Genomic DNA, 20,668 nt, shown 5'->3' with positions numbered 1-20,668 from the left:
TTTTTTTTTTTTTTTTTGATATAATGCGTATAAATCCACTCTAGTACTTAATCTCATCCTCGCCCCAAGCATCGCGCTTGATTCCCGCCAGAACCTTACGCTGTTCCAGCGATCTAAACAGCCGTTCGCTTAGGCTCTTGTCCAGCTTTTGCACCACACCCGAAAGCGGCTTAACAATCGTCTTGTCAACCTGTTCTTGGTACGTATTCTACATGGGAGGAGAAAAAAAAGATATAGTCAATATTAAGTCGGCAACTAGATCAAGTTCTTTAAAATAAACAATAAAAAACGCATAACTTACGACAATGTCCTGCTTCAGCTGCTCTGCAAGTGCATCCGCCTCCGCCTTGAACTCATTCTCCGCTGCCTTCCATCGGATCTGCATATACCCTAATCCAAGGGCCGCTAACAGCGTTCCGCTCGTCAGATAGATCTCTGGTGGGTACTGTTGTGCCAATCCTAGTCCTGCAAACAATGCCGTTCCCTGCAATCCTAGACCCTGTGCCAATGTGACCTGCCCTCGCCTCTGAAGTCGCTCCAATGCGCCCGGCCGCCCGGCTTCTAGAGATCGCTCCACGGCGCCATAGGCGTTGCGGTGTTTCCAAATAACATTGCTGACCACAAACGCGTCCTTGTCCTTGATCTCCTGCTGAGTATCGTCCTGTACATGACTCAACAGCTGACGCGCGCTGGCGAGATCCTGGAGAACAGCGGTGCTGCCGATAGGCTTGGTCTGCTCGAGCTTGGCGCTGAGCGCGTCAATGGCCTTGAGAGTAGTCCTGAATGTCTCCTGTGAGCTTTGATGTAAACGTCCCAATGCATATGCCATCTAAAAATTTCAATGCGTTCTGTCAGAAAACACAATATAAAATATAAAAAAGAAAAAGCACTCAATCATTCACCCATAGATGCCGTAGAACTTACGCGATGTTCCGTCTCTGCAAAGGCCCCGACCGTCCACTGCTCATGCATCCTCTCCGCAATTTCGCCGCTTCGAGCAAACAGCATCCAGAAGGGCACCTCCGACTTGAAAAAATGGTCCAGGACTCTTCTCATCTGCTTCACATCCTTATCTACATCCCCGTCTGTCACCTGTGCCACCATCCTCTCCTGCTCCAATGCCTCAATCCTCTTGATCTCCCGTGTCGCGAACTCTGACAGCTTATCAACCTGTGCAAACGTATCTAACCGTCCCTGAAGTCGAGTCTCCATGCTTTCAATACCCGAGACCATTAGGTCACGGCACCTTGTCAACAAAGCCGTACGTCGATGTTGATCCTGTGCACCCTCAAGCAGCAGTGTCCCCGCAACCAGCTTTTGCAACGCACCGACTGCCTCCAAATAACGATCCTCAGACTGAGCGCGCGGGACGAGTCCCACCACCGGGGGGATGGGTTCTGGATTAGAGATGCGAAGCACCTTGGCGACCGCTGAATTTCCGTGGGGGATGTTGCTGTACCCGCCTACGGTCGATTTGACTGCATGGACCATATTGGCCTTCAAATTCGAGAGCGTCAGGCTTTCAGTGGAGCTATCCGCGCTGCTCATGTCGGCCACGATGAGGATCTGGGATTTATGGCGATATCGGTTCAGGAAATGTTGTTCACGTTCCAGTGAAAGTTGACGTTGTGCGTCCGTTCGGAAGAGGATCAGGTCGCTGCTGTACACAATGTCGTCCATCGCCAAGTCATCCAGATCCAGACCTGTATGTAGTAAAAGACGTCGACAATGATATCAAATAATAGACCGAGTGAGTTAGATCCTGCAAGCATTTTTTTTTATAGAAAACAAAAAAAAGAAAAAAGAGGACTTGTGCGGATTCAACAGGGCTTACCTGGGATCTCAACAATCTCGCCTCCATCCTCGTCCGTCAGACCTTGCAGCCAGCTGATCGGCGCCTTTTCAATGTTCTCTAATCCGTCCTCCAAGAGCGTATACGTGGAGCCATAACGAACACGATGGACCTTTCCTGTATCCTTGGCAGATCGTCTGATGTTCTGCTCACTAGGCAATAACAGGTCCATGATCGACTCTTGTCCACTTGACTCTCCGACCACTATTTCATAAATCCAGCCCAGGTCGCAATGCAGAATGTATTGAGTGCGTCAGTACCTGCAACAGTCCCAAAGGCGACACCGCAATCCAAGTCGATCAGTTTCCCTATCCTACCCACAACACGGAGACGCGTCTTCTCCTGTTCAAGGTCCGTCATAGCTGTATTCATACGCCGTGCCCAGTACTGTGCCTCCTGATCATCCAGCGGCGTGATATCCAACTTTTCCGTGGGCGCGTCCTGAATCTGATATAGCATATCCATTGACGTCAAGAGTCTGCTCTTCTGCAGCTCGAAGGTGCCGTTGTCCAGACTACTGTGGATGCTCCTGGGTAATGGAGCGTCAATATTCTCTGGTATATAGTCGTTAGCGGTCGCCGTGTTGCTGCTGGTACGTTTTGCATATACAGAATGGATTTGTGCCCTAGAAGTGGATGCCATCGCCGGGAGAAAGGCCCTAGTCATGAGGCTGGAGGTCGCCACTGCCGTCGCAGTCTTTGTCCTTGCGCACCGCAGCATCATGATTATACGAGTTAATCGAGTCGCGCCGAGGAAAGAATGAGAGGGGTGTGTGTGTGAATGTGTAGATCGTTCCCTCCACCGGAACCCAATTGGGCAATTATGTCGTGGCTTTGACTGAATGGTTTTTTTTTTATTTCAACAGCATTTTAACAGCGGACGCCCGCTCAACCGTGGATGGCATCGGCCCAGCTGGCTGCTGGGTCAGTCTTGTCGTAAAAGTCTTCAAAGAATGGCCCGACCTGTGCGAGAACATCAGACGCCTGCATAGCGCGCTTATGTTTCTCGTACGCAAGACGGGAACACTCGCGATTGATCACACAGGCACCAAAGCACGCGACCAAAGCTACCTCCTCCTTGGGAACCGGGTGCGAATGTTCCCATACGTCTTTCTCATATGCAACACCCCACGCCATTGATGCGGCAAGAAATCCCGTCAAGATATCGCCCTGGCCTCCCGATCGCTTGAGTCCACCTTCGTTTGTCACAGCGTACACTGGTTGAATCGTGCCCGCAAAGCAAATTTCAATGTTAATGAAACTAGCCCATAAAAAAAATGTAGAAATAACTATGACCCCAGACAAAACAAAAGGCCTACCGATCTTTCCGTTGGAAATAGCGTCTGCAGAACCTTTCTGGATGATAACAACGCCTCCGAGCGCCTTGGACAACTGTTGAACTACTGGTTCCTTTGATTCCTTATTGTTCGCATCAATATCCTGTCCCAAGAAAAATGATGAAATGAGAATTAGGCGGAGTCTTTTGAGACCGGCATTGTCCAGCAATGAAGCATTGTCGCCTACCTTGGACTTGCAGAGTCGTTCAAACTCGACCAAGTTAGGCGTCAGCACTGCGTTTTTATATCCCTGCACCAACTCGGGATTGTTCTGGACAAGAAATAGTCCATCCTACACAACACAGCATAAAATTAAATTTGCAGCCAACAAATAGACAGCTCAACAAAAGAAAAAATCGCCCTGCAACCTACAGCATCAATGACAATGGGCATCTCAAGCTCCTTCGCCTTCTCAATGGCACGCTTTGCGCTATTAAGCATTCCTTCGTCACGGGACAATCCAGGACCGACCACGAGCACATGAACGCGTTTCAACAATGTACCGATATCATCAAACGTCTGCGCCCAGATCTGGTCGGATTTTTTCTTGTTGTCCTCACTGGTTGTGGCGCGAATCTTGATGTAAGGGTGAACAATGAGATCAGGAGAATACGATTTGATGGCCGTCGCTGCGTCTTCGTCGCACATAATGTGGCATAGATCCGCACCCTGAGCGAGGTGAGCGGTCGAAGAAATATTAGTTAAGATATTCAGCAGTATAACGTACTACCTAACGGCTTCTTTTCTTGTCGACTTACGAGTCTCAACGCTGACATCCCGCTAAAGTACGGCGCGCCAGTATAGCTAATAGAACGACGATACGCACATATCAGCCATGCTTCCTGTCGATTGACTTTTGCGATATTCCTACTTCTTTTGCACTTACTCGCTGGAGCCTCCGATGATCGCTATGCGTCCTAAGATGCGTTGAAAAGACCATGGTTACATATGGCATAGTGCTATATCAATGGTGCAAACAAGGAACGCGACTTTTTCAACACCGTTTACCTCCTTGACCCTTGTGGAGACTGGCCGCGAGCGGGGGTATCAGACTGCGGTACTGTTTATAGGTAGGGGTGCCTACAGCACGCTGCTGTTCTTCGCTGAGTGAAGTCATAGTTCTCAAGGACTGGCACAAAATGCTTGGGTTGTTCAGTGAGCGTGTGAAAGTGGTATGAAGTGGGGATACAGCAGCGCTAGAATGGACAAAGTCTATATTGTGTATAGGATGGGTACGAATGAATCCGATGAGTGTTGGTCGAAGAAAGCGATGCATGGAGTGGGGGTATGTGTTCGTCTCTTGTCACCTTTTCTCTTATGTATTCATACGCATATCACGTCACTCTTGCCCGCTTGGGTTTCAATTGACAAAATGTATTACGAAAAAAATGAAAAATTATCGTTCAGCTGGACCTCACTCGAAGTCAATGGTGATGGTTTCCGGCGCACCAAGAGAGAAGTCGTTACAATCCTCCGTCAGAGGCACAGGTGGTCGGATCCATCGTGCGCGGTTATGCATCGTCCGCACTTGTCATCGTCACATCCTTGTCGGCCGTTGCGGTGGTGCTATAGATCTTCTTCTCAGTACTGTCTGCCGTCGCCGGTATCGTTTTCACGGCCGTGACCAGACCCTCTTTGGCATCCTCAGGTCCCTCCAGAAGCCACTTCTGGAACGACGTATCCAGCTCCTCCTGGTTTAACTCTTGTTCCTCCAGCGTCGCCTTCAGCCATGCCTGCATCTTCTCTGAGCGCTTCGCGCGCCCTTCATTTAGTCTCTCCCTCGATACACTCGATCCCTTGCGCTTGAAGAAATCCTCGGTCGAGTTCACAAAGAAGATCTTGTACGTGTTGATGCAAATCTTGACCTCCAGTCCACTGTGTGTGATGATATCCTGTGGGGGCTCTTCCGGAATATGAGCTGGCAGGTTCCTCTTCAAGAATGTGGGGAAGTTTGATGGAAGCACTCCCTCCGTAGGCGTCAAGAGCACATAGCTATCGATGTAGTATCCCCATTTTTCTTCCGATGAGATAGCTGTGTCCAATGTATAGTCGTTCTTGCTCAGTAGCTGGATGCTCATCGCTACCTCATCTTTGGCCTATAATTATAATTATAATTAACAAAGATAAAACGAGCGTTAGCAATTACAATAACACAAGTTTCTAGCTTAAGATGAAAATGCTTCTCCAGCAAAGTACATACATATTCGATCTTGTATAGGTTCTCGTCTCCAACAACGGCATCAGCCTGCATACGGTAGATTATCTGTTGCCGCCTGCTGTTCTTCTCATGCTGACGATCCTTGACAAACATGGCAATGAGTTCGTTGCATCGTTGGTCGACAACAATTGTATGCACCTAAAAGTATCGCATTCAAATTGTAATACTGATTAATATCAAAACTGGTTCGGACGCGTTGTCCTGTCAGGCCCAAATAAAGAGGTATTCCTGTTCGATGACTTACATGCTTTAGGAGCGCTCCGATGACCTTATCCAGTGTGAAGATGATGTATGCCTTAGTGGCGAAGAGGTGGCGTGCCTGCTCTTCGAAAGCTGTCTGCTCCAGCTCGCCATCAAAGACCTTGTGAATGAATGCAAGCAACTTCGCATAGTTGTCGCTATTGTCATTGCTTTGCTCCGGTTCAACCGTTGCTATTGTCGTATAAAAGTTCGTGAGTCAGAGTAGGATTACAAATTACATGGTAGTAACTGTAAAAAAAGCACACTAGGAAAATGTGCTTTACCATCAGGGTCCTGAAAGCCGAGGTCAATGGCAGCAGGGTTGACCATCCTGCGTTCTGACACGTTCTTGCCCATCTCAGATGCTGCCACCTTGATCGTCTCCAGGCGGCTGTAAACAAGCTGCAGAAATGAGGGCAAAAAGATAAGAAATAAAGTGTTTAGAAAAGATCTCCAAGGTCTTTTAATCACGTGTGCCATCTTGACAACTTCTCAACTTACCTGATACAAGCGGAAGAAGCAGTAGTAGGTCTGGTTTCCGAAAAAGTTGAGCGCTGTGCGCTTGATTTCGTTCGAGGCTGGAGCCGCACCAAGACTTGTGGGCTTCACATCGTAGTTGCCGACCTGGATCCATGTATTGCTGGGGGATGTAGCCCGTTGCTGGTCCTTATCAGCCGCTACAGGCACTCTCGGACCAGTGACAGGAATAGCATCGTCCTTGGGCTCCATCTTAACCTGAGCATCTCCTGTCTTGCTAGTACTTCCGGTGTCTGGATCATCGTCGCCACCCATCACAACGTCGTCATCATTCATGAACTGGCTGTCCAAGCAGAAGAACTGAGGCACGAACTCCTTGATAAAGCTTTCCATCTTTTCCCGATCGCTGTTGACGAACGAGTTTTGCTTGTCAAGATAGGACATGATGAGGTTGTTGGTGTCTCGGAAGATGCTGGAGTCCTTAAAAAGGAACTGGAGTTGATAGCGAGGGCGAACAGATGGCACAAGACGTCTGTCAATCTGTTCACGGCGAAGAGCTTCAATCTCGCCGGTAAGGGCTTTTGTTGTGATGAACTTTTTGTCAGCTGTCTTGAACGTAAAGCCTTGATGATCCAATGCCTTGTAAAAGTTCTTGGTATCGATCTCCCGCCACACCTTGTTCCATTCACGCTACATTACAGAAACAGGCGTAGAACGCGTAAGCCATCTCACGCCCATGAGGAGTAGGAAATGTTAAAAAGTATTAGACTGGAACATACCTGAGACTTCTTCCATTCCTCATCCTTCAGCTTCAATCGCTTGAGAACGACGGGCACAGCGATGGCTGGATTATTGTGCAAGGCATCAATGACATCAGCACCGCGCTCATTGTCGTAGATCTTCCTGATGATGCGCTTGTAGATGGTCTTGGATGAACCTCCGAGGCCCTCCGGAAGTTTAAAGCGCGCACGCTCGTCCAACGACATGTTCTGGATCTGTTTGGCAATGGGCTCCAAAAGAGCAATCGTATGGAGATTGGCCTCAATATTCATGTCAAACTCATAACGATCCTCCTCGCACCTGTGGAGAACCTCCTCGAACTGGTTCTTCTTGTGCGGCATGAATCCCTCGCCCTCCACAGACCAGTTTGGATGCGAAGCCCACACATCGTTTAAGACCTCCCAGCACATCTCATCACGACCTGTGCAAGGCAGCATCGTCTCCTACAAGGTATAAAATATCTGCAGTGTTAGAAGAACGAATGGCCAAGGACACCAACTGTCTAAGAATAACATTGTAAACGAAAACACGACTTACGCTTTTGGGAAGCAGACGGTAGCTCTCTCCGTATCTTCGGCAGCTACCCAGGTCGATCTTGTCTCGGTAAGCAGCAACGTTTTCAATAACCTCGTCCTTGCCATCCCAGCCTACGAATGCTTTAAACCACTCTATCAGCTCCTTGTTAGGGGCGAGGAACGTCTCCACCTTCTCCACTAGAAGTTTGCGGTCCAAAATATCTTGACTGAACAGGTTAAGCAGCTTCAAGAATTCGTTGTACGTCTGCTTGTTGCCTAAGAATCTTTTGACGCGGTCAAAAAATGCGAGTTCCTCTGCACTGGCCGGGTTCTTGGTTACCACGGTGGGCTGTATAGCAGAAATAGGGGGAGAAATGCCGCCCTCAGTGGCATTGCTCTGCTTCAACCGCTTCTTGTTCGATCCGGGTGTGCCTTCTGGCATCGGTCGGTCATTTGTGGCGGTGGGAGGCCTCTTCTTCTTGCTAGATCCCTGCATGACTGTAGTAGGAGGCACTTGAGTCCCTTTCTTTGCATACATGTCGCTGGAAGATGGGCTGGGGAAGTCGCCGACTAGAAATAGGATTAAGGATTCTTAGTAATTGAGGATATGCGGATACAGATAGATATCACCATATAGAGTTTGAATTTGTACTTACCAGCCATACCGTTGCTGAGAGTACTCAGAACTGGCATAGATCGTGGAGGGGGTGCCAGTGTCGAAGGCTGGGGCATCATCTCGTCAAATAAATCAGGATTGGGGGGATTGCCGTTCTCAGGCAAGAACTGCTTGAACTCGTCCAAAAGATCGGGTGCGTTCTTGAATAGCAGAGTGACGTGGGAATAGACCTGATTGAAGAGTGAACAGAAAAGGTGTTAGTAAGCCTGGTTGACTTTTGTATGGATGCCAAAAGCCTTTTATCTGCACACGCTGAGGACATACATCGGTTATGGGCTTCATCTCCTTTTGGTACGCCTGCAGCAGCTCCAAAAACTGCTTGTATGTTTCGGGGTCATTCGCGAATCGATTCTAGAAGTGGCGCATCAGAGCCGATGAATACTTGGCAAGTTCGACATCAATCGTTCAGAACTTTGCATCCATTCCTTGTGTGTCTTCAAATCATACCTTGATCTTGTGCACATAGTTGATAGCATGATTGAATTCGACAGGGGTCTTCTTGCTGCTAGCACCATTCTGCGATCCAGATAGCCCCAAAGCCTGGGAAGATTGCTGCGACATGTATCCAGACGAATTGACAGGAGGCAGTTGGATCTGAGAGATGGATGGAATCGAGGGCTGGTAGCCGCTTCCCTGCTGCATATGGTATGAAGACTGGTTGTAGTGCGAAGGCGCAGGCGGCGGTAGTCTTTCCGGGATGACAATTGGTCCACCCATTTGCGTTGTCGTGTGTCCGGAAGGGGTCGTCACCCTGATCATGTTGGCTTCGTTGGCACTACTGAGGCACTCGATGCGGTATCCTGGAGGCAAGAACGTGTTAAATCCGGAAATAAGAGTTGGGTGTCCCTTGAACAGTGTCGAAACGCGCTCAATCACTCCTGGTGTATCGATGCTATCATACCGGGGCAGCGATCATTATGTTAGTGACTTTCACATTTCGCTGTCTTGTCCCCCTCGTTTCTCAAGGACGAATGTCGCGTCCGCCCCAGCCACAAAAATAAGATGTTCAATGTACAAAACTCTCCCAGGGCAGTTCAGGGGATCCCATTCGATCTTGTACACACGGAGCCTACCGTGATCGATAGCGTTGCTCACCACACTTACTTTTGACTCTTGAAGTCCTTCATGATATCTAGGAAGCGGTTATAAACGTCTGGCTGATCTTGGAACTGCACCTTGACCTGATCGAGATATGACAGCGCATCTCTGACGTTCAAGGGTCGATAGCTGCTCGCTGCAGAAGATGCAGAAGCTGGTCCACCGCTTGGGGCTGGGAGAGCCTGCTGAGGGGGCGGAGGAGCTGAACCTGGGTTAGGCCCCGGTCCTGGTCCAGGCCCAGGTGTAATAGCGGGCGGCGGTGGATTGATGTGCGAGCCTGGGTGAGGACCGTGTGGAGACTGCACTGGGTGTGGCGATGGGACCATGTGGTTTGGTTGAGGAGACGATGCTAAATGGTGAAGGTGGGCATCGGATGCCTTGTGGCTCGGTGGAGGGCCATGAGACGAAGGCGGCATGATGGCCGAAGGATGTGCATTGCTGCCGTGGACACTGCTGAGCGACGGGCTGGATGGGGGACGCGACGACGGCATAGATGGGCCTGATCTTGGAGGTGGTCCACCGATGATAGACATGGGTGGAGGCGGCGGTAGAACTGGCCCTCCTTGGTTTGGTGCGTGTTGGTCAGGTCCTTGTGAACCCCCTACAACCGGAGGAAGATGATGCGCGTATGGAGACGAGGGATGAGGCGGCATAGACCCCGAAGGCGACCTAAATAGTATGGGAGAAGGATACTGGTGTCAACATACGATCCAAATGGTGCTACGTATTGTAATCATTGTAATTAACGGATGGAAGTAAACCATGGTCGAGAAAGAGAGTAGGTGTGTAAGGAGAACTTACGAGTACCCCTGCTGAGGAACAGAGCCCCGAACCCACTGGGACTTTTCCTCAGGAGGTGGAGGTGGGGCAGGCATCTAGATGTTCGCAGTCGGAAGACGATTACTGAGGATGACTGAGGAGAACAGACTATAGCTCCCTTTCGTGAAGTAACCAGAAGGGAAGGTGGAATCGAGCGCGCGAAGACAGGCCGCGTTTTTTTTCAGTCGGGAACAGTAAGCAGACAGTTACGTTAAGACAGAAGGCGATGGCAAATGATAGAGAAAGGGCGGGGAGCAGATGCACTCAATCAAGCTGACAGATGGGATTAGTGATTAAGCGGGAGAATTGAAGGAAGAGGTGGGGGGAAAGGGAAGCGTTTTGGGTGAGAGAAAAGCAAAAGGCGAACAAGTTGGCGGCCACGCTCAAAAGGACTGCTCTTGGTGGCTTGCGGTAATTGCACCAAATTGGATTGAGTGCCTGACCTGCAAAAAGAAAAACGGAACCATTGAAATCAGATCGGCTGAAGGAGCTTGAAAGTGACACGAATGTTTTATTTCAAAGAATCGTGGGTTGGCTGTGCGTATATGATGGGTAGTATGATATGTAATTCATGCATTATGAGTTCTCCGATCTTCTAAGCTCTCAGCTACATCGAGCTTCTTTGTAGATCCAGCGATTTCCTTCCTTGCGGCGGTACTCGATTTTTGGAATGGCATGTTGAAACCGCTCATTAAAAGCCTCGCATCTAAGTTCGTGTATGCCGTCGTATTGAACGTGATGTCAAATCCTGTCATCCGTGGATACATGTCAAAGTTGCTCTCGATCTCAGGGAACAATGAAAGTGCCGAGGGCTGGAACCCCATGCCAATGTTTCCTGTGCCATCCCCTGATCCTTCTGGAAGACCGGGCCATTCCTTCATCTTTGGCAAGACCACCTCCACCAGCTTGTCCAAGAACTGATACATCTTGTCTCCCTTCAATGTTACCCGGCAACCAATGGGCATTCCTATTGAATAAAAGAAACCATAGCACTGCGTTAGTTAGTTACTCGGTAAAGACCTAATGTTTAACCCCCTCCCCCCTCCTCCTCCCGGATATAAAGGACTATGCCTGTTACCTTTCCGCAACTTCCAGTTGTGAACACCCTTTTTCGCGTAAATGATCTCTGGTGTCTCTCCTGTAATAGATTGGATAGCCATGATGCCGCTCAAAAGGTTGTATTTGCTGGTAATCGCTTCCTTCATCATACAATGGATGTCGATCTTGACGAGTTCAGGAATTTCGGTTGGTGACGACGGCCGAGGTGCTGGCCTGAGATGTCTTTTACCCTTCAATTCAATTTTGACGCCTTCAGGGATCTGCTTCTTTTTCTTATGATGGTGTCGATACGATGTGATCATGATGTCCTCCTGTATGGATGTTGTGAAGTGTTCCCTGAGTCGACTGAGGCCAGTGGTATATATAGGTACCTGAGAGAGGACCTTGTTCTTTGAGGTATCATAGTCGTCGATATTATTGCCAGTACTCTTTTTGTTGAGGTCGCTGCTGCGAAGAATGCTGGCGGTTGATTTCGCGCGAACCTGGAGAGCCGGGATCGCTTGGTAGATTGGTGATGACTTTGGTAAAAGCCCGAGATCAGGCGCCCTGAATGCAACAGCTCGAACACGGAATGACATTATACAAGTAGGGGTTGTGATGCTTGAGCAGTCGGAGACGATCTTCGTCGTTTCAAAGATCGATGGGCAAAGTCTGTTTACAGTGCCCTGGGTGACTGCCTTAAACCACGTGGCCCCTGTGGAGCCAGCTGCCAGGAAAAGAAGCCTGGTAAGGCGTGTCCTCGCTCTTCATTCACTTTCTACCCCCAACCATCAGCACCGTCTCCACCGTTTCCACCACCTCTATCATGAAGGCCCCTACTTTGGCCCTGAAAAGCATACTTTTCCTGTGTCTTGCTCCTTGTCCCGCATTCCCTTTGCAACTGCCCTTTCAAAGAATATTCAAACACAGCCAAGCTGACTCTTCGTCGCATCCCAATACCGAGACTTTGACACCCTATACGACGCCATGGGTTAACGAACTACAGGCCATATATAATACGTTTGGAGAGGCCAGGAACGAATCTTTATGTCCGACGTCGATCCAGGAATGGTCCTGCCAACCGTATAAGCTTACTGAAAAGGACATGGTCAGACCGACAAATGTCTGGCGTCTTCGCCCACATGTAAGGCGAATCCACGACCGTTAATTATGATAAGAAACAATTGTCTGCTTGAGTCCATACTACCCTGCATTATGTCAATGTAATATATATAGGACATCAAAGCCGTGGTCTCTATCGGGGACAGTATCACAGCAGGCTTCGCCATGGTATCTGGTACGTGAGATGTCGACCAACTGGTGCTACCATGCAGGTGTCGCACGATTTTAAACCTTCAACAACCTAAATTACAACATAGGTCGACCTCCCTTCGCAACAGTTTTGGAATTCCGAGGCAAGGTCTTCTCAGGCGGAGGCGACAGCGACGAGCACACTCTCACAAACTTTTTGAAGACATACACGAAGCACGTCAAGGGAAGCGCGTCTGGATTCACACTCCCTCTTTGTAAGCACATTTGCTCACTGCAGCTGTCCATGTGAAAAGTTGTTAAATTTGGATGGCGGTCCTGACGATGTCCTCCTCGCCCGCGTGCCCATATTAGCTGGTGGCAAAGGCCTCAACGCAGCTGTAAGTACGAGTTCAAAATGTGTATCCCTTTCAATCCCTTGATGCATGATTCTTTGCATCGAATATCAATCAAGTGCCACCTCCTTGCCAAGAAGTGCGCGTGATACCCAATAACTTTGTTTTATTACTCATCCTTACCACTAACGATCCGATACTGGAACTCACATAGGTAAGTGGAGCTATTGCCCAAACGCTTCCGTCACAGATCGAACGATTAAGGCTTTTATTCGGGCTCGGCGGACTTTATCACAAATACAAAGACGAGTGGAAACTAGCCACTGTCTTTATTGGCGCCAACAATCTCTGTGCTGCATGTGGGGATGATGAGGCGTTGTCCGAGATCGCTGATCCAGAAGAATACGGTGCGGCTCTCAAACTAGCGTTGCAGCAGCTGAGGGAATCCATTGGGCCGACATTCGTGAACTTGGTTGGCATCTTCGATGTGACCTTGGTCTATGAACTCTCGCGTGGGTATTCCTACTGCGAGCTACTCTTTGACAAGCTGCCTTTTCCTATCTGTGGATGCGCTACAGGTGATGAAGCGGATCGGCAAAGTAAGTACCACAAGCAATTGCTAATTGTTTGAGCAGGGTTTTGCAAGTACCGTAGCGTGAACACTGAAAAAACGCAAATACATATTAGAGGCTGGAGATCTCTCCAAAAAGTACAATGAGGTCATGGAGAGGATCGCCCAGGAAATCAATGAAGAGAGCAAGGACGAGGGAACGTTTGGCGTCGCGTTCCAGCCTGGACTTACGGAGTTCAAGGATAGCTCATCCGCTTATGGGCAAGGATACATGAGTGGTCTGGACTGGTATGTGACCGCTAGGCGGATACTCGCTTGACATGTACTGAGGTCGCCGCAGCTATTAACTGATACTTTTTTTTTTTTTTTTTTTTTTTTTTTTTCTAATCGCAATACTATAGCTTCCACCCGAACAAGTGCGCCAACCAAGTTATGGCGATTGCGTTATGGAATGTAAGCCCAATACGTCACGCCTGTTCTAATAGCAATATCGCGTTGCTGTACTTGACTGACGTGTGCCATTTTCATATCTGTAGAACATGTTTTCGAGTCGCGAGGACAAGGACAGACCAATGAAGCCAAGCGACCTTAAGATCTACTGTCCAGGACCTACGGATTATTTCCAGTGATCCCTTCACAGCTGACTCAATACCAGCGTTCCTATTCATTAAAGTACTGATGATGTCGTCGTTTAGCACAAAGTGAGTCATTGGAACCGAGAAATAGTATTGCTTCTGGAACCGGGGGTTCAGCGACTTGTACTTTTGAGCTACGGTTCGTGGATACAGCTAGCATGGGCGCGATTTGTTGGGTATCGCGAGCTAAGATGGCGTGCATGTTCGTATAAACACACGAGTACAACTGATACTCTGGGAGATACTTCCACGACGCGCGGTACAACATATGCGACATTCATTGCGCATCCTGGGTGGTCATGAAAGAAGCGTGCAGTTCTTGGATCCTGGTCCTAAAAGCATTTAAATTTTGGAGGCACCTAGTTTCCTTTTCTGAAGAAGTCACCAGTGCAGACTTACATAGAAAGTTTACTACTTGCAAAAGTGCTATGCATGCTCGTTCTCCAGTCAGTGGGCGCGATACTTAATGGTCATGAAGGCTGAGCAGCGGGATGGACCTGAATACAGTACCAGACTTATTTACCGATCCTCGTCCCGTATACCATGCCGGAACAGAAATGATTTCTTTTGTGCTTGGTATTACAGCCTTGAAATCCAGAGTACCTAGATTACCAGTATGCCGTCAGGACGCTTGTTTAGCAGAGTTATCACCCGCCCATAAGGAGAAGGCTAGATATTTATCAAGAAAGTACGTAAAGTGTCTGTTAATACTGACAGTGAATATTGAACCTAATTTTGGTATAAGTGCTTTGGGTAAAGCAACGACGTGCGCTGCAGTTCCATCTCTAAGACTTCTAATATACCGAGGAGGTAGATGGTGAGGAAAAGTCCCCTATTCGCTGTAAATAAACGATACATCGCGTGGGAGCGAGAACTTTGTTTTCGTCATTGGACGAGAAGTCGCGATGCGTTGTTTGTTTGCCATTAACGGAAACGATCCCTGTCTTCGAAGGCGGCCTTTGTCTGAACCGGGGAGCCCTAAGTGCAGAAATGTAATTGACAAGCTGCCCATCTGCTATGATCGACTACAACTGGCGGCATTACCATCCTTGAAACAAGAACGAAGAGGAGTTACTGCCAGGACCTTGGAAGTACTCTTCTACATGCCAGCAGAGAGCACTGCACTGTAAGATCGAAAGCGGAATATAACGTTGCATCCGCCATTAATAATTTGCTCGTTTTTGTCGATGTGTGTGTGGTGTGGGAGTTAACCTTGTTCTGGCCTAGAGGAAAACCATCCGATACCTAACCCGTTGGCGTCGAGTGCCTGAAGTTCTGCACCCTGTTTTTATCATTCAGAGTCATAAACCAACCTTGTTGGAAAGAAGAAATCCAAGAAAAAGCCGAATTGCCACTGCAGCAGCACTCTTTCCGGAGCTGTTGCACAACAGTACCCTTTCGGGAACCTCCTTCGTTCCTATCGATCAGCACATGTAGACCAGATTGGCATGCGATAGCTTAAAATCTCTACTGTTAATCTCTATCTATACTACATCACGGACCGTGGATTATGGATCGTGGGGGCAAGGTGATAGTAACACAAAGGATGCTAAGGAACAAGAACTGCTGCTGAAAATGGCAATTCTCTTTTTTTTTCCACACTTATAAAGGGTGCGGTTGCTCCCCTCATTCCCTCTTCTTTCTTCTCCCTATCCTCCTAACTTTATTATTTTGCATGGTTCAATAAAGAGATCCAGCTCTCGCTTTTCACTAGCCATCCTTTGGTGCACCATCTTGGCTCCCTGCTACTTCCTGTACCATCTTTCTTTACTTCTAAAACACTATTAGTATTTTTTGTTTTTATCATCTAGGCAGAACATCTTGCCGTCCTCCCGCTTTTCCTTCATATCTGTCCTTTCTATTTTGTACACATGAACGCGACTCTCGAGAAGCCTGCACCGGCGCGTGCTGGCTCCACAATCACAGCTGTCGATCCGCCGCAACCAACCGTTACATCCACAGCACCAGGAACCATCCCCTTGACTCCACCCGAGACTCTCACTCATGAGACACCTTCATCTTCCGAACAAGAAGGAACAATTGCTCCGTCTCGAGATGGCGGCCCACAAGCATGGCTTGTGGTCGCAGGATCGTTCTTAATTCACTCCTTCGCCTTTGCGCCTACTGAGTATATCTTTGGAATCTTCGAGCACCATTACCAAGAAGTGTACCCAAGCTCCAATGCATCTTCAATTGCTTTTGTGGGTACTGCAGGATCTGCTGTCACCTACCTTGCTGGATTCTTGGCTGGTATTGTTGCCGATCGCTTCGGATTCAGACTGACAGCTATTACAGGCACTCTGCTGATGACCCTGTCCCTCGTCCTCGCGTCTTTTGCAAAGCAGGTACGCTGGCGATGACCGAGTTCTAGAAAATACCTACATCTTTTATTAATGTAACATTGTCCTAACACAGTCATTTCATGCTCGGATACCTCCACCGCCAGCTCTGGCAACTGTACCTCACTCAGGGTGTCCTTTTCGGAATCGGCGCATCCCTTGCATATTATCCTGCCATTGCGGTGCCATCGCACTATTTTACCAAAAAACGCGGGCTCGCTACTGGTCTGGCGGTCTCTGGAGTTGGTGCAGGAGGCTTGATCCTTGCTCCCTTGACCCAGTCGCTGATCGAGAAAACTGACATCTACTGGACTCTACGCATCCTTGCGTTATTATGCCTCGTTGTTTGGTATGCTGCAAGATTAAAGAGTCTTTGTGCATCAGATGGGCCAAGATGAATACTGATCCATCTTGTATATGCTTCCGAATATTGATTCATTTCCGCTCTTCTTAAACGTAGTGGCGGCGCGAGCATGCTCATTGCGGAGAGTAAGGTACATGTTGAAGTTTGCCGCTCGGTGACTGAAGCGGACTCGAGTGCTGAAAAGGGCGTAGTAAAAGAGACATCTAAGGAGAAACCATCCTTCTTTGCGGCGTTGAAGGTGTTCAAGGACCCACGGTTCCTCTCCTTATCCCTGGCAGAATTGGCTGCATCAGTCGGTTTCCTTATTCCGCTGTACTACATGCAAAGTAAGTCGAAGCTATACTGCTTCAGAACCCCGTTTCACAGATAAAAATAAAAACAAAAAACAATGGCAAAAGGGAACGTTAAGAACTAATACTGGATCACGACTTTCTACTCTAGCATATGCTGTGTTTGTGGGTGTGCCCGTCGAAAAAGGCGCCCTGATTCTCGGCCTTTCCAATGGAGCATCCTTTGCAGGCAGAATTCTACTTGGCCTAATCTCGGACTATTTTTCGAATGTTAAAGTCTTGTTCATTTGCTCCTGGTGCACAGCCTTCGCGGTCATGGTTCTCTGGACTCTTTCGAAGTCCTTTGGTACTCTGTTGCTGATGGGCTTGGTCTTCGGTTTCTTTGCAGGTGGTTATATTTCTCTCGTTCCAGTTGCAGTGGCACAGTCCTTTGGCACGAAGCAGATCGCATCCACCATCGGATTGATGTACGCGGCAGGTGGTATAGGCATGCTGGGAGGAGCACCGTTGGCAGGATTTCTTCTGGATGTTACTCGGCCAAATATCTCCTACCTACCTGTTACCCTAACAGCAGGTGCCACCATGACCCTAGGCGCGCTGTGTATCACAATCTGGGCGTACCTGGATTGGAAGATGAATCGTGTACGACGTGTCCGGACCATGGATACCTTATAGATAGTAATAAAATTCAAGTCTCAAGAAATGACGTCTAAGCTCTGACCACAAGTCTTCTCTGCAAACTTCTCAAAATCACCTACCTCAACTTCTGACGACTTTATACAACATGTCTAACGAGGATGGCGCAAGCAACAGTACGTTCACATGCTTTATTTTACAAGTAGAACTCTTCCTGTGCAATGAATGTAACCTAGTGTCGTTTGTCCTGTAGATGAACTCCTGATGGCCGCATGCAGAGACGACAATCTCGACTTACTTGACCAGGTCCTCTCGTCTGACCCTACCACTTTCAACGTGAACTATACTGATGGACTCGGCAATTCTGCTCTTCATTATGCGTATGTGTCTCGAGTCGACTGTAGGCACTTTTTGAGCCAAGGAACGAGTCTCAGTTCTGCGAAAGTTCTCGATTACTGATCCTCTATTCGACACATTGGAACATTAATAGGGCGCGAAACGCCTCGACAGAGTGCTTAGAGGTCCTGCTGTACTTTGACGGGATCAATGTCAATATTGCGAATCGCATTGAAGGAGATACGCCTTTGCACAAGGCTGCAGCATACCAGGACCCCGATGTTGCTCTGGAGATGGTTCAAGTCCTTGTCAACCACGGCGCTTCGCTCAACGGTATTTGGAGTGGTTCATTGCGGCAGCACACAGGATGCGATTAACTTGGCGAGATATTGACAAAAAGTACACTACCATTTCTTAAATAGCTTCGAATAAACTCAAGCAAAAGCCCGTGGACAAAGCGCCTAGCGATACTCATGGAGAAGTGAAGGATTTTTTGCAGCGCGCTGCTCTGGGAGCACAATATGTAAGTGGCCATGGAGCTTGCGATGATAGAAATGGCTCCCTCAAAGCAACATTAACCCATTGAAGTTCATCATTAGGATGCGAGAGATATTGTTGGAGACGACGACGATGATGAATCGGACGGTGTTCCGAGCGATGACGAGTAGAGGTCCAAGATACCGGATACACATGCACATGGTATACATTGAATAAACTCTGTGGGAGCATCGTACCCTACTTAAATGGCAACTATATAATTGGAATAATATGTGCATACGTCACCTGGTTCGGCGGAGGGGCCGCGTCTGCTCGTGCTTTTGTTCGCATGTCTGTCTGCTTTGCATCTTATCATTGTCCTCCTCAACTGTGCATTCCACTCGCATCGACCTTTGCTGGATATCCTTCCCATAACACATACACAGTACCTACCGCACGCCCTCGAAACTCACTATGGTAAAAAAATAGCGTGTTGGAGGTTCGCAGACAGATCTTCTCAGGCACACCATTCTATGGAACACACAGTGCTGACCTTTGAATCCTCTTTGCTTTTGGCTAATATAGGGTAACCAACAATCACAGCCACCAAACGCCAATAAGAACCAGAAAAAAGATGTATGCGTCTTCGAAAGCCGCTTGCTCCAGACTTAGGCTCGTAACAACCAGGCGGCTAACCGCGCCTTGCTGAATTTATGACATTCTAGGACAAGGAACCCAAGAAGAAATGGGAGCCTCCACTGCCCACTCGCGTCGGAAAGAAGAAGATGAGAAAGGGCCCTGACGCATCATCAAAGCTCCCTGCAGGTGTGTTCAAGGGGCTCTCTGTATTTACAGCATTTAATCCACAGCAGAGTTGAATTGCGTGCTCAGTAAAGACTTACATGTGCCCTTCTCGATTGTCACCATAGTGTTCCCGACAACACGCTGCCGCCTGAAGATGCTCAAGATGGAGCGTATCAAGGACTACTTACTCATGGAAGAAGAGTTTGTAGTGAACCAGGAGAGACTGAAGCCTCAGGAGGAAAAGACATTGGAAGAGCGATCCAAGGTCGATGATCTCCGGGGAACACCCATGAGCGTCGGCACGCTTGAGGAAATTATTGACGACGACCATGCCATTATCTCGACAAGTAATGGACCCGAATATTATGTCAGTATTCTCTCCTTCGTGGACAAAGATTTGCTGGAGCCCGGATGCTCGATTTTGCTTCACCACAAGGTATGTAGTCTCTTAGCGACAGGTGCGATGTGATATGAGGCCATGCATAGACAATCCTTACTGACATTTCATCGTAATCCCTAGACTATGTCCGTTATTGGAGTTCTTCAGGACGATGCCGACCCTATGGTCAGCGTCATGAAGTTGGAAAAGGCTCCTACGGAATCGTATGCAGACATTGGTGGTTTAGAGGCACAGATTCAGGAAATCAAGGAAGCTGTCGAGCTGCCCTTAACCCACCCCGAGTTGTACGAAGACATGGGTGTGAAGCCTCCTAAGGGCGTCATTTTGTATGGTGTGCCCGGAACAGGCAAGACTTTGCTCGCTAAGGCTGTCGCCAACCAGACCTCTGCGACCTTCTTGCGTGTCGTTGGATCGGAGCTGATCCAAAAGTACCTTGGAGATGGTCCAAAGTTGGTCCGTGAGCTGTTTAGAGTTGCAGAAGAAAACGCACCGTCGATTGTGTTCATTGATGAAATTGACGCCATTGGTACCAAGAGGTAAGTCGTCAGAGCACCACGCATGCTTCTCTCTGTGCAACATGCGGATGGCTGGCAGCTAATCTGCTGCTTTTTGCTGCTCGAAATAGATATGAATCGAATTCTGGAGGAGAGCGTGAGATCCAGAGAACCATGTTGGAGCTGCTGAACCAGTTGGACGGATTCGATTCACGAGGAGACGTCAAAGTCATTATGGCCACCAACCAGATTGAGTCCTTGGACCCCGCCCTGATTCGTCCAGGACGAATCGATCGCAAGATCGAGTTCCCCATGCCTGATGTCAAGACCAAGCGCCGTATCTTTAACATTCACACTGGGCGCATGCAGCTCGCGGACGATGTGGATTTGGAGGAATTTGTTATGTCAAAGGACGAACTTTCTGGAGCTGATATCAAGGCTGTGTGCACAGAGGCCGGTTTGTTGGCACTGCGTGAGCGTCGTATGAAGGTCAAGGCGGATGACTTTAAGAAGGCAAAGGAGAAGGTGTTGTACAGGAAGAACGAGGGTACACCTGAAGGACTGTACCTGTAAACCATAGCCGAACAAAATAAACTGGCATTGGAAAATAAAGCACAACAGCAATCGGTTATCTTCAATAATCGGGTTTTGCACAGCAGAACCTTGTTA

The 20,668-nt window shown here is 48.5% G+C and overlaps 8 protein-coding genes across 8 annotated transcripts; 4 read left to right on the top strand and 4 right to left on the bottom strand.

Moving 5' to 3' along the window:
* Nucleotides 1-9: 9 nt before the first annotated feature.
* BC939DRAFT_448442 (uncharacterized protein) lies at nt 10-2,625 on the bottom strand. The gene is made up of 5 exons (XM_051555226.1): nt 2,170-2,625; nt 1,835-2,056; nt 925-1,703; nt 302-829; nt 10-208 (listed from the first exon to the last, which is right to left on the bottom strand). Exons 1-5 carry the CDS (start codon nt 2,573-2,575, stop codon nt 41-43), a joined length of 2,103 nt encoding a protein of 700 aa, XP_051413217.1. The 5' UTR covers nt 2,576-2,625; the 3' UTR covers nt 10-40.
* On the bottom strand, nt 2,618-4,463 carry BC939DRAFT_448440 (Ribokinase-like protein). Its single transcript, XM_051555225.1, has 7 exons — nt 4,197-4,463; nt 4,075-4,105; nt 3,947-3,992; nt 3,561-3,857; nt 3,376-3,480; nt 3,171-3,291; nt 2,618-3,068 (listed from the first exon to the last, which is right to left on the bottom strand). The coding sequence occupies exons 1-7, from the start codon at nt 4,303-4,305 to the stop codon at nt 2,740-2,742; spliced, it is 1,038 nt and encodes a 345-aa protein (XP_051413216.1). The 5' UTR covers nt 4,306-4,463; the 3' UTR covers nt 2,618-2,739.
* A 58-nt stretch (nt 4,464-4,521) lies between these two features.
* BC939DRAFT_448438 (uncharacterized protein) lies at nt 4,522-10,355 on the bottom strand. Its single transcript, XM_051555224.1, has 12 exons — nt 9,994-10,355; nt 9,199-9,861; nt 8,542-8,986; nt 8,359-8,445; nt 8,075-8,264; nt 7,441-7,988; nt 6,903-7,346; nt 6,148-6,813; nt 5,931-6,048; nt 5,651-5,838; nt 5,389-5,544; nt 4,522-5,284 (listed from the first exon to the last, which is right to left on the bottom strand). Exons 1-12 carry the CDS (start codon nt 10,065-10,067, stop codon nt 4,700-4,702), a joined length of 4,164 nt encoding a protein of 1,387 aa, XP_051413215.1. The 5' UTR covers nt 10,068-10,355; the 3' UTR covers nt 4,522-4,699.
* A 225-nt stretch (nt 10,356-10,580) lies between these two features.
* On the bottom strand, nt 10,581-11,648 carry BC939DRAFT_476223 (ribosomal protein L5 domain-containing protein; the record flags this gene model as incomplete). Its single annotated transcript, XM_051558575.1, has 2 exons — nt 10,581-10,978; nt 11,090-11,648. The coding sequence occupies 2 exons, from the start codon at nt 11,646-11,648 to the stop codon at nt 10,581-10,583; spliced, it is 957 nt and encodes a 318-aa protein (XP_051413214.1).
* A 132-nt stretch (nt 11,649-11,780) lies between these two features.
* Nucleotides 11,781-13,910, top strand: BC939DRAFT_448435 (uncharacterized protein). Its single transcript, XM_051555223.1, has 8 exons — nt 11,781-12,193; nt 12,286-12,346; nt 12,429-12,575; nt 12,673-12,698; nt 12,868-13,252; nt 13,341-13,512; nt 13,626-13,677; nt 13,761-13,910. The coding sequence occupies exons 1-8, from the start codon at nt 11,876-11,878 to the stop codon at nt 13,851-13,853; spliced, it is 1,254 nt and encodes a 417-aa protein (XP_051413213.1). The 5' UTR covers nt 11,781-11,875; the 3' UTR covers nt 13,854-13,910.
* Nucleotides 13,911-15,730: 1,820 nt separating this feature from the next.
* Nucleotides 15,731-17,527, top strand: BC939DRAFT_502230 (major facilitator superfamily domain-containing protein; the record flags this gene model as incomplete). Its single annotated transcript, XM_051560264.1, has 4 exons — nt 15,731-16,204; nt 16,306-16,547; nt 16,659-16,888; nt 17,004-17,527. 4 exons carry the CDS (start codon nt 15,731-15,733, stop codon nt 17,525-17,527), a joined length of 1,470 nt encoding a protein of 489 aa, XP_051413212.1.
* A 38-nt stretch (nt 17,528-17,565) lies between these two features.
* BC939DRAFT_448429 (ankyrin repeat-containing domain protein) lies at nt 17,566-18,572 on the top strand. Its single transcript, XM_051555222.1, has 5 exons — nt 17,566-17,664; nt 17,742-17,868; nt 17,979-18,157; nt 18,247-18,347; nt 18,424-18,572. The coding sequence occupies exons 1-5, from the start codon at nt 17,637-17,639 to the stop codon at nt 18,490-18,492; spliced, it is 504 nt and encodes a 167-aa protein (XP_051413211.1). The 5' UTR covers nt 17,566-17,636; the 3' UTR covers nt 18,493-18,572.
* A 498-nt stretch (nt 18,573-19,070) lies between these two features.
* BC939DRAFT_126755 (26S protease regulatory subunit 4) lies at nt 19,071-20,661 on the top strand. The gene is made up of 4 exons (XM_051550037.1): nt 19,071-19,130; nt 19,231-19,541; nt 19,626-20,041; nt 20,131-20,661. Exons 2-4 carry the CDS (start codon nt 19,260-19,262, stop codon nt 20,570-20,572), a joined length of 1,140 nt encoding a protein of 379 aa, XP_051413210.1. The 5' UTR covers nt 19,071-19,130; nt 19,231-19,259; the 3' UTR covers nt 20,573-20,661.
* The last annotated feature ends 7 nt before the right edge of the window (nt 20,662-20,668 follow it).

Source organism: Gamsiella multidivaricata (genome assembly GCF_025024155.1).
Source record: "Gamsiella multidivaricata strain RSA 2152 chromosome Unknown BC939scaffold_25, whole genome shotgun sequence".
NCBI lineage: Eukaryota > Fungi > Mortierellomycota > Mortierellomycetes > Mortierellales > Mortierellaceae > Gamsiella > Gamsiella multidivaricata.
This window is presented reverse-complemented; position numbering and strand designations above follow the sequence as displayed.

Bases quoted from the DNA above. Each gene is read 5' to 3' on its own strand.
- BC939DRAFT_448438 (XM_051555224.1), bottom strand. From the start codon at position 10,067: ATGCCTGCCCCACCTCCACCTCCTGAGGAAAAGTCCCAGTGGGTTCGG. The intron at 7,347-7,440 runs GTAAGTCGTGTT...TATACCTTGTAG, and splicing joins ACCGTCTGCTTCCCAAAAGC to GAGACGATGCTGCCTTGCAC. The intron at 5,545-5,650 runs GTAAGTCATCGA...CGATACTTTTAG, and splicing joins TCGGAGCGCTCCTAAAGCAT to GTGCATACAATTGTTGTCGA.
- BC939DRAFT_126755 (XM_051550037.1), top strand. From the start codon at position 19,260: ATGCTCAAGATGGAGCGTATCAAGGACTACTTACTCATGGAAGAAGAG. The intron at 19,542-19,625 runs GTATGTAGTCTC...CGTAATCCCTAG, and splicing joins CGATTTTGCTTCACCACAAG to ACTATGTCCGTTATTGGAGT. The intron at 20,042-20,130 runs GTAAGTCGTCAG...TGCTCGAAATAG, and splicing joins GACGCCATTGGTACCAAGAG to ATATGAATCGAATTCTGGAG.
- BC939DRAFT_448440 (XM_051555225.1), bottom strand. From the start codon at position 4,305: ATGACTTCACTCAGCGAAGAACAGCAGCGTGCTGTAGGCACCCCTACC. The intron at 3,993-4,074 runs GTAAGTGCAAAA...TCGTTCTATTAG, and splicing joins ATCATCGGAGGCTCCAGCGA to CTATACTGGCGCGCCGTACT. The intron at 3,292-3,375 runs GTAGGCGACAAT...TTCTTGGGACAG, and splicing joins AACGACTCTGCAAGTCCAAG to GATATTGATGCGAACAATAA.
- BC939DRAFT_448429 (XM_051555222.1), top strand. From the start codon at position 17,637: ATGTCTAACGAGGATGGCGCAAGCAACA. The intron at 17,665-17,741 runs GTACGTTCACAT...TTTGTCCTGTAG, and splicing joins CGAGGATGGCGCAAGCAACA to ATGAACTCCTGATGGCCGCA. The intron at 18,158-18,246 runs GTATTTGGAGTG...TTTCTTAAATAG, and splicing joins CCACGGCGCTTCGCTCAACG to CTTCGAATAAACTCAAGCAA.
- BC939DRAFT_448435 (XM_051555223.1), top strand. From the start codon at position 11,876: ATGAAGGCCCCTACTTTGGCCCTGAAAAGCATACTTTTCCTGTGTCTT. The intron at 12,699-12,867 runs GTAAGTACGAGT...GAACTCACATAG, and splicing joins GCAAAGGCCTCAACGCAGCT to GTAAGTGGAGCTATTGCCCA. The intron at 13,253-13,340 runs GTAAGTACCACA...AATACATATTAG, and splicing joins TGATGAAGCGGATCGGCAAA to AGGCTGGAGATCTCTCCAAA.
- BC939DRAFT_448442 (XM_051555226.1), bottom strand. From the start codon at position 2,575: ATGATGCTGCGGTGCGCAAGGACAAAGACTGCGACGGCAGTGGCGACC. The intron at 1,704-1,834 runs GTAAGCCCTGTT...TACTACATACAG, and splicing joins CGAGATTGTTGAGATCCCAG to GTCTGGATCTGGATGACTTG. The intron at 830-924 runs GTAAGTTCTACG...TGAAATTTTTAG, and splicing joins TTGCAGAGACGGAACATCGC to ATGGCATATGCATTGGGACG.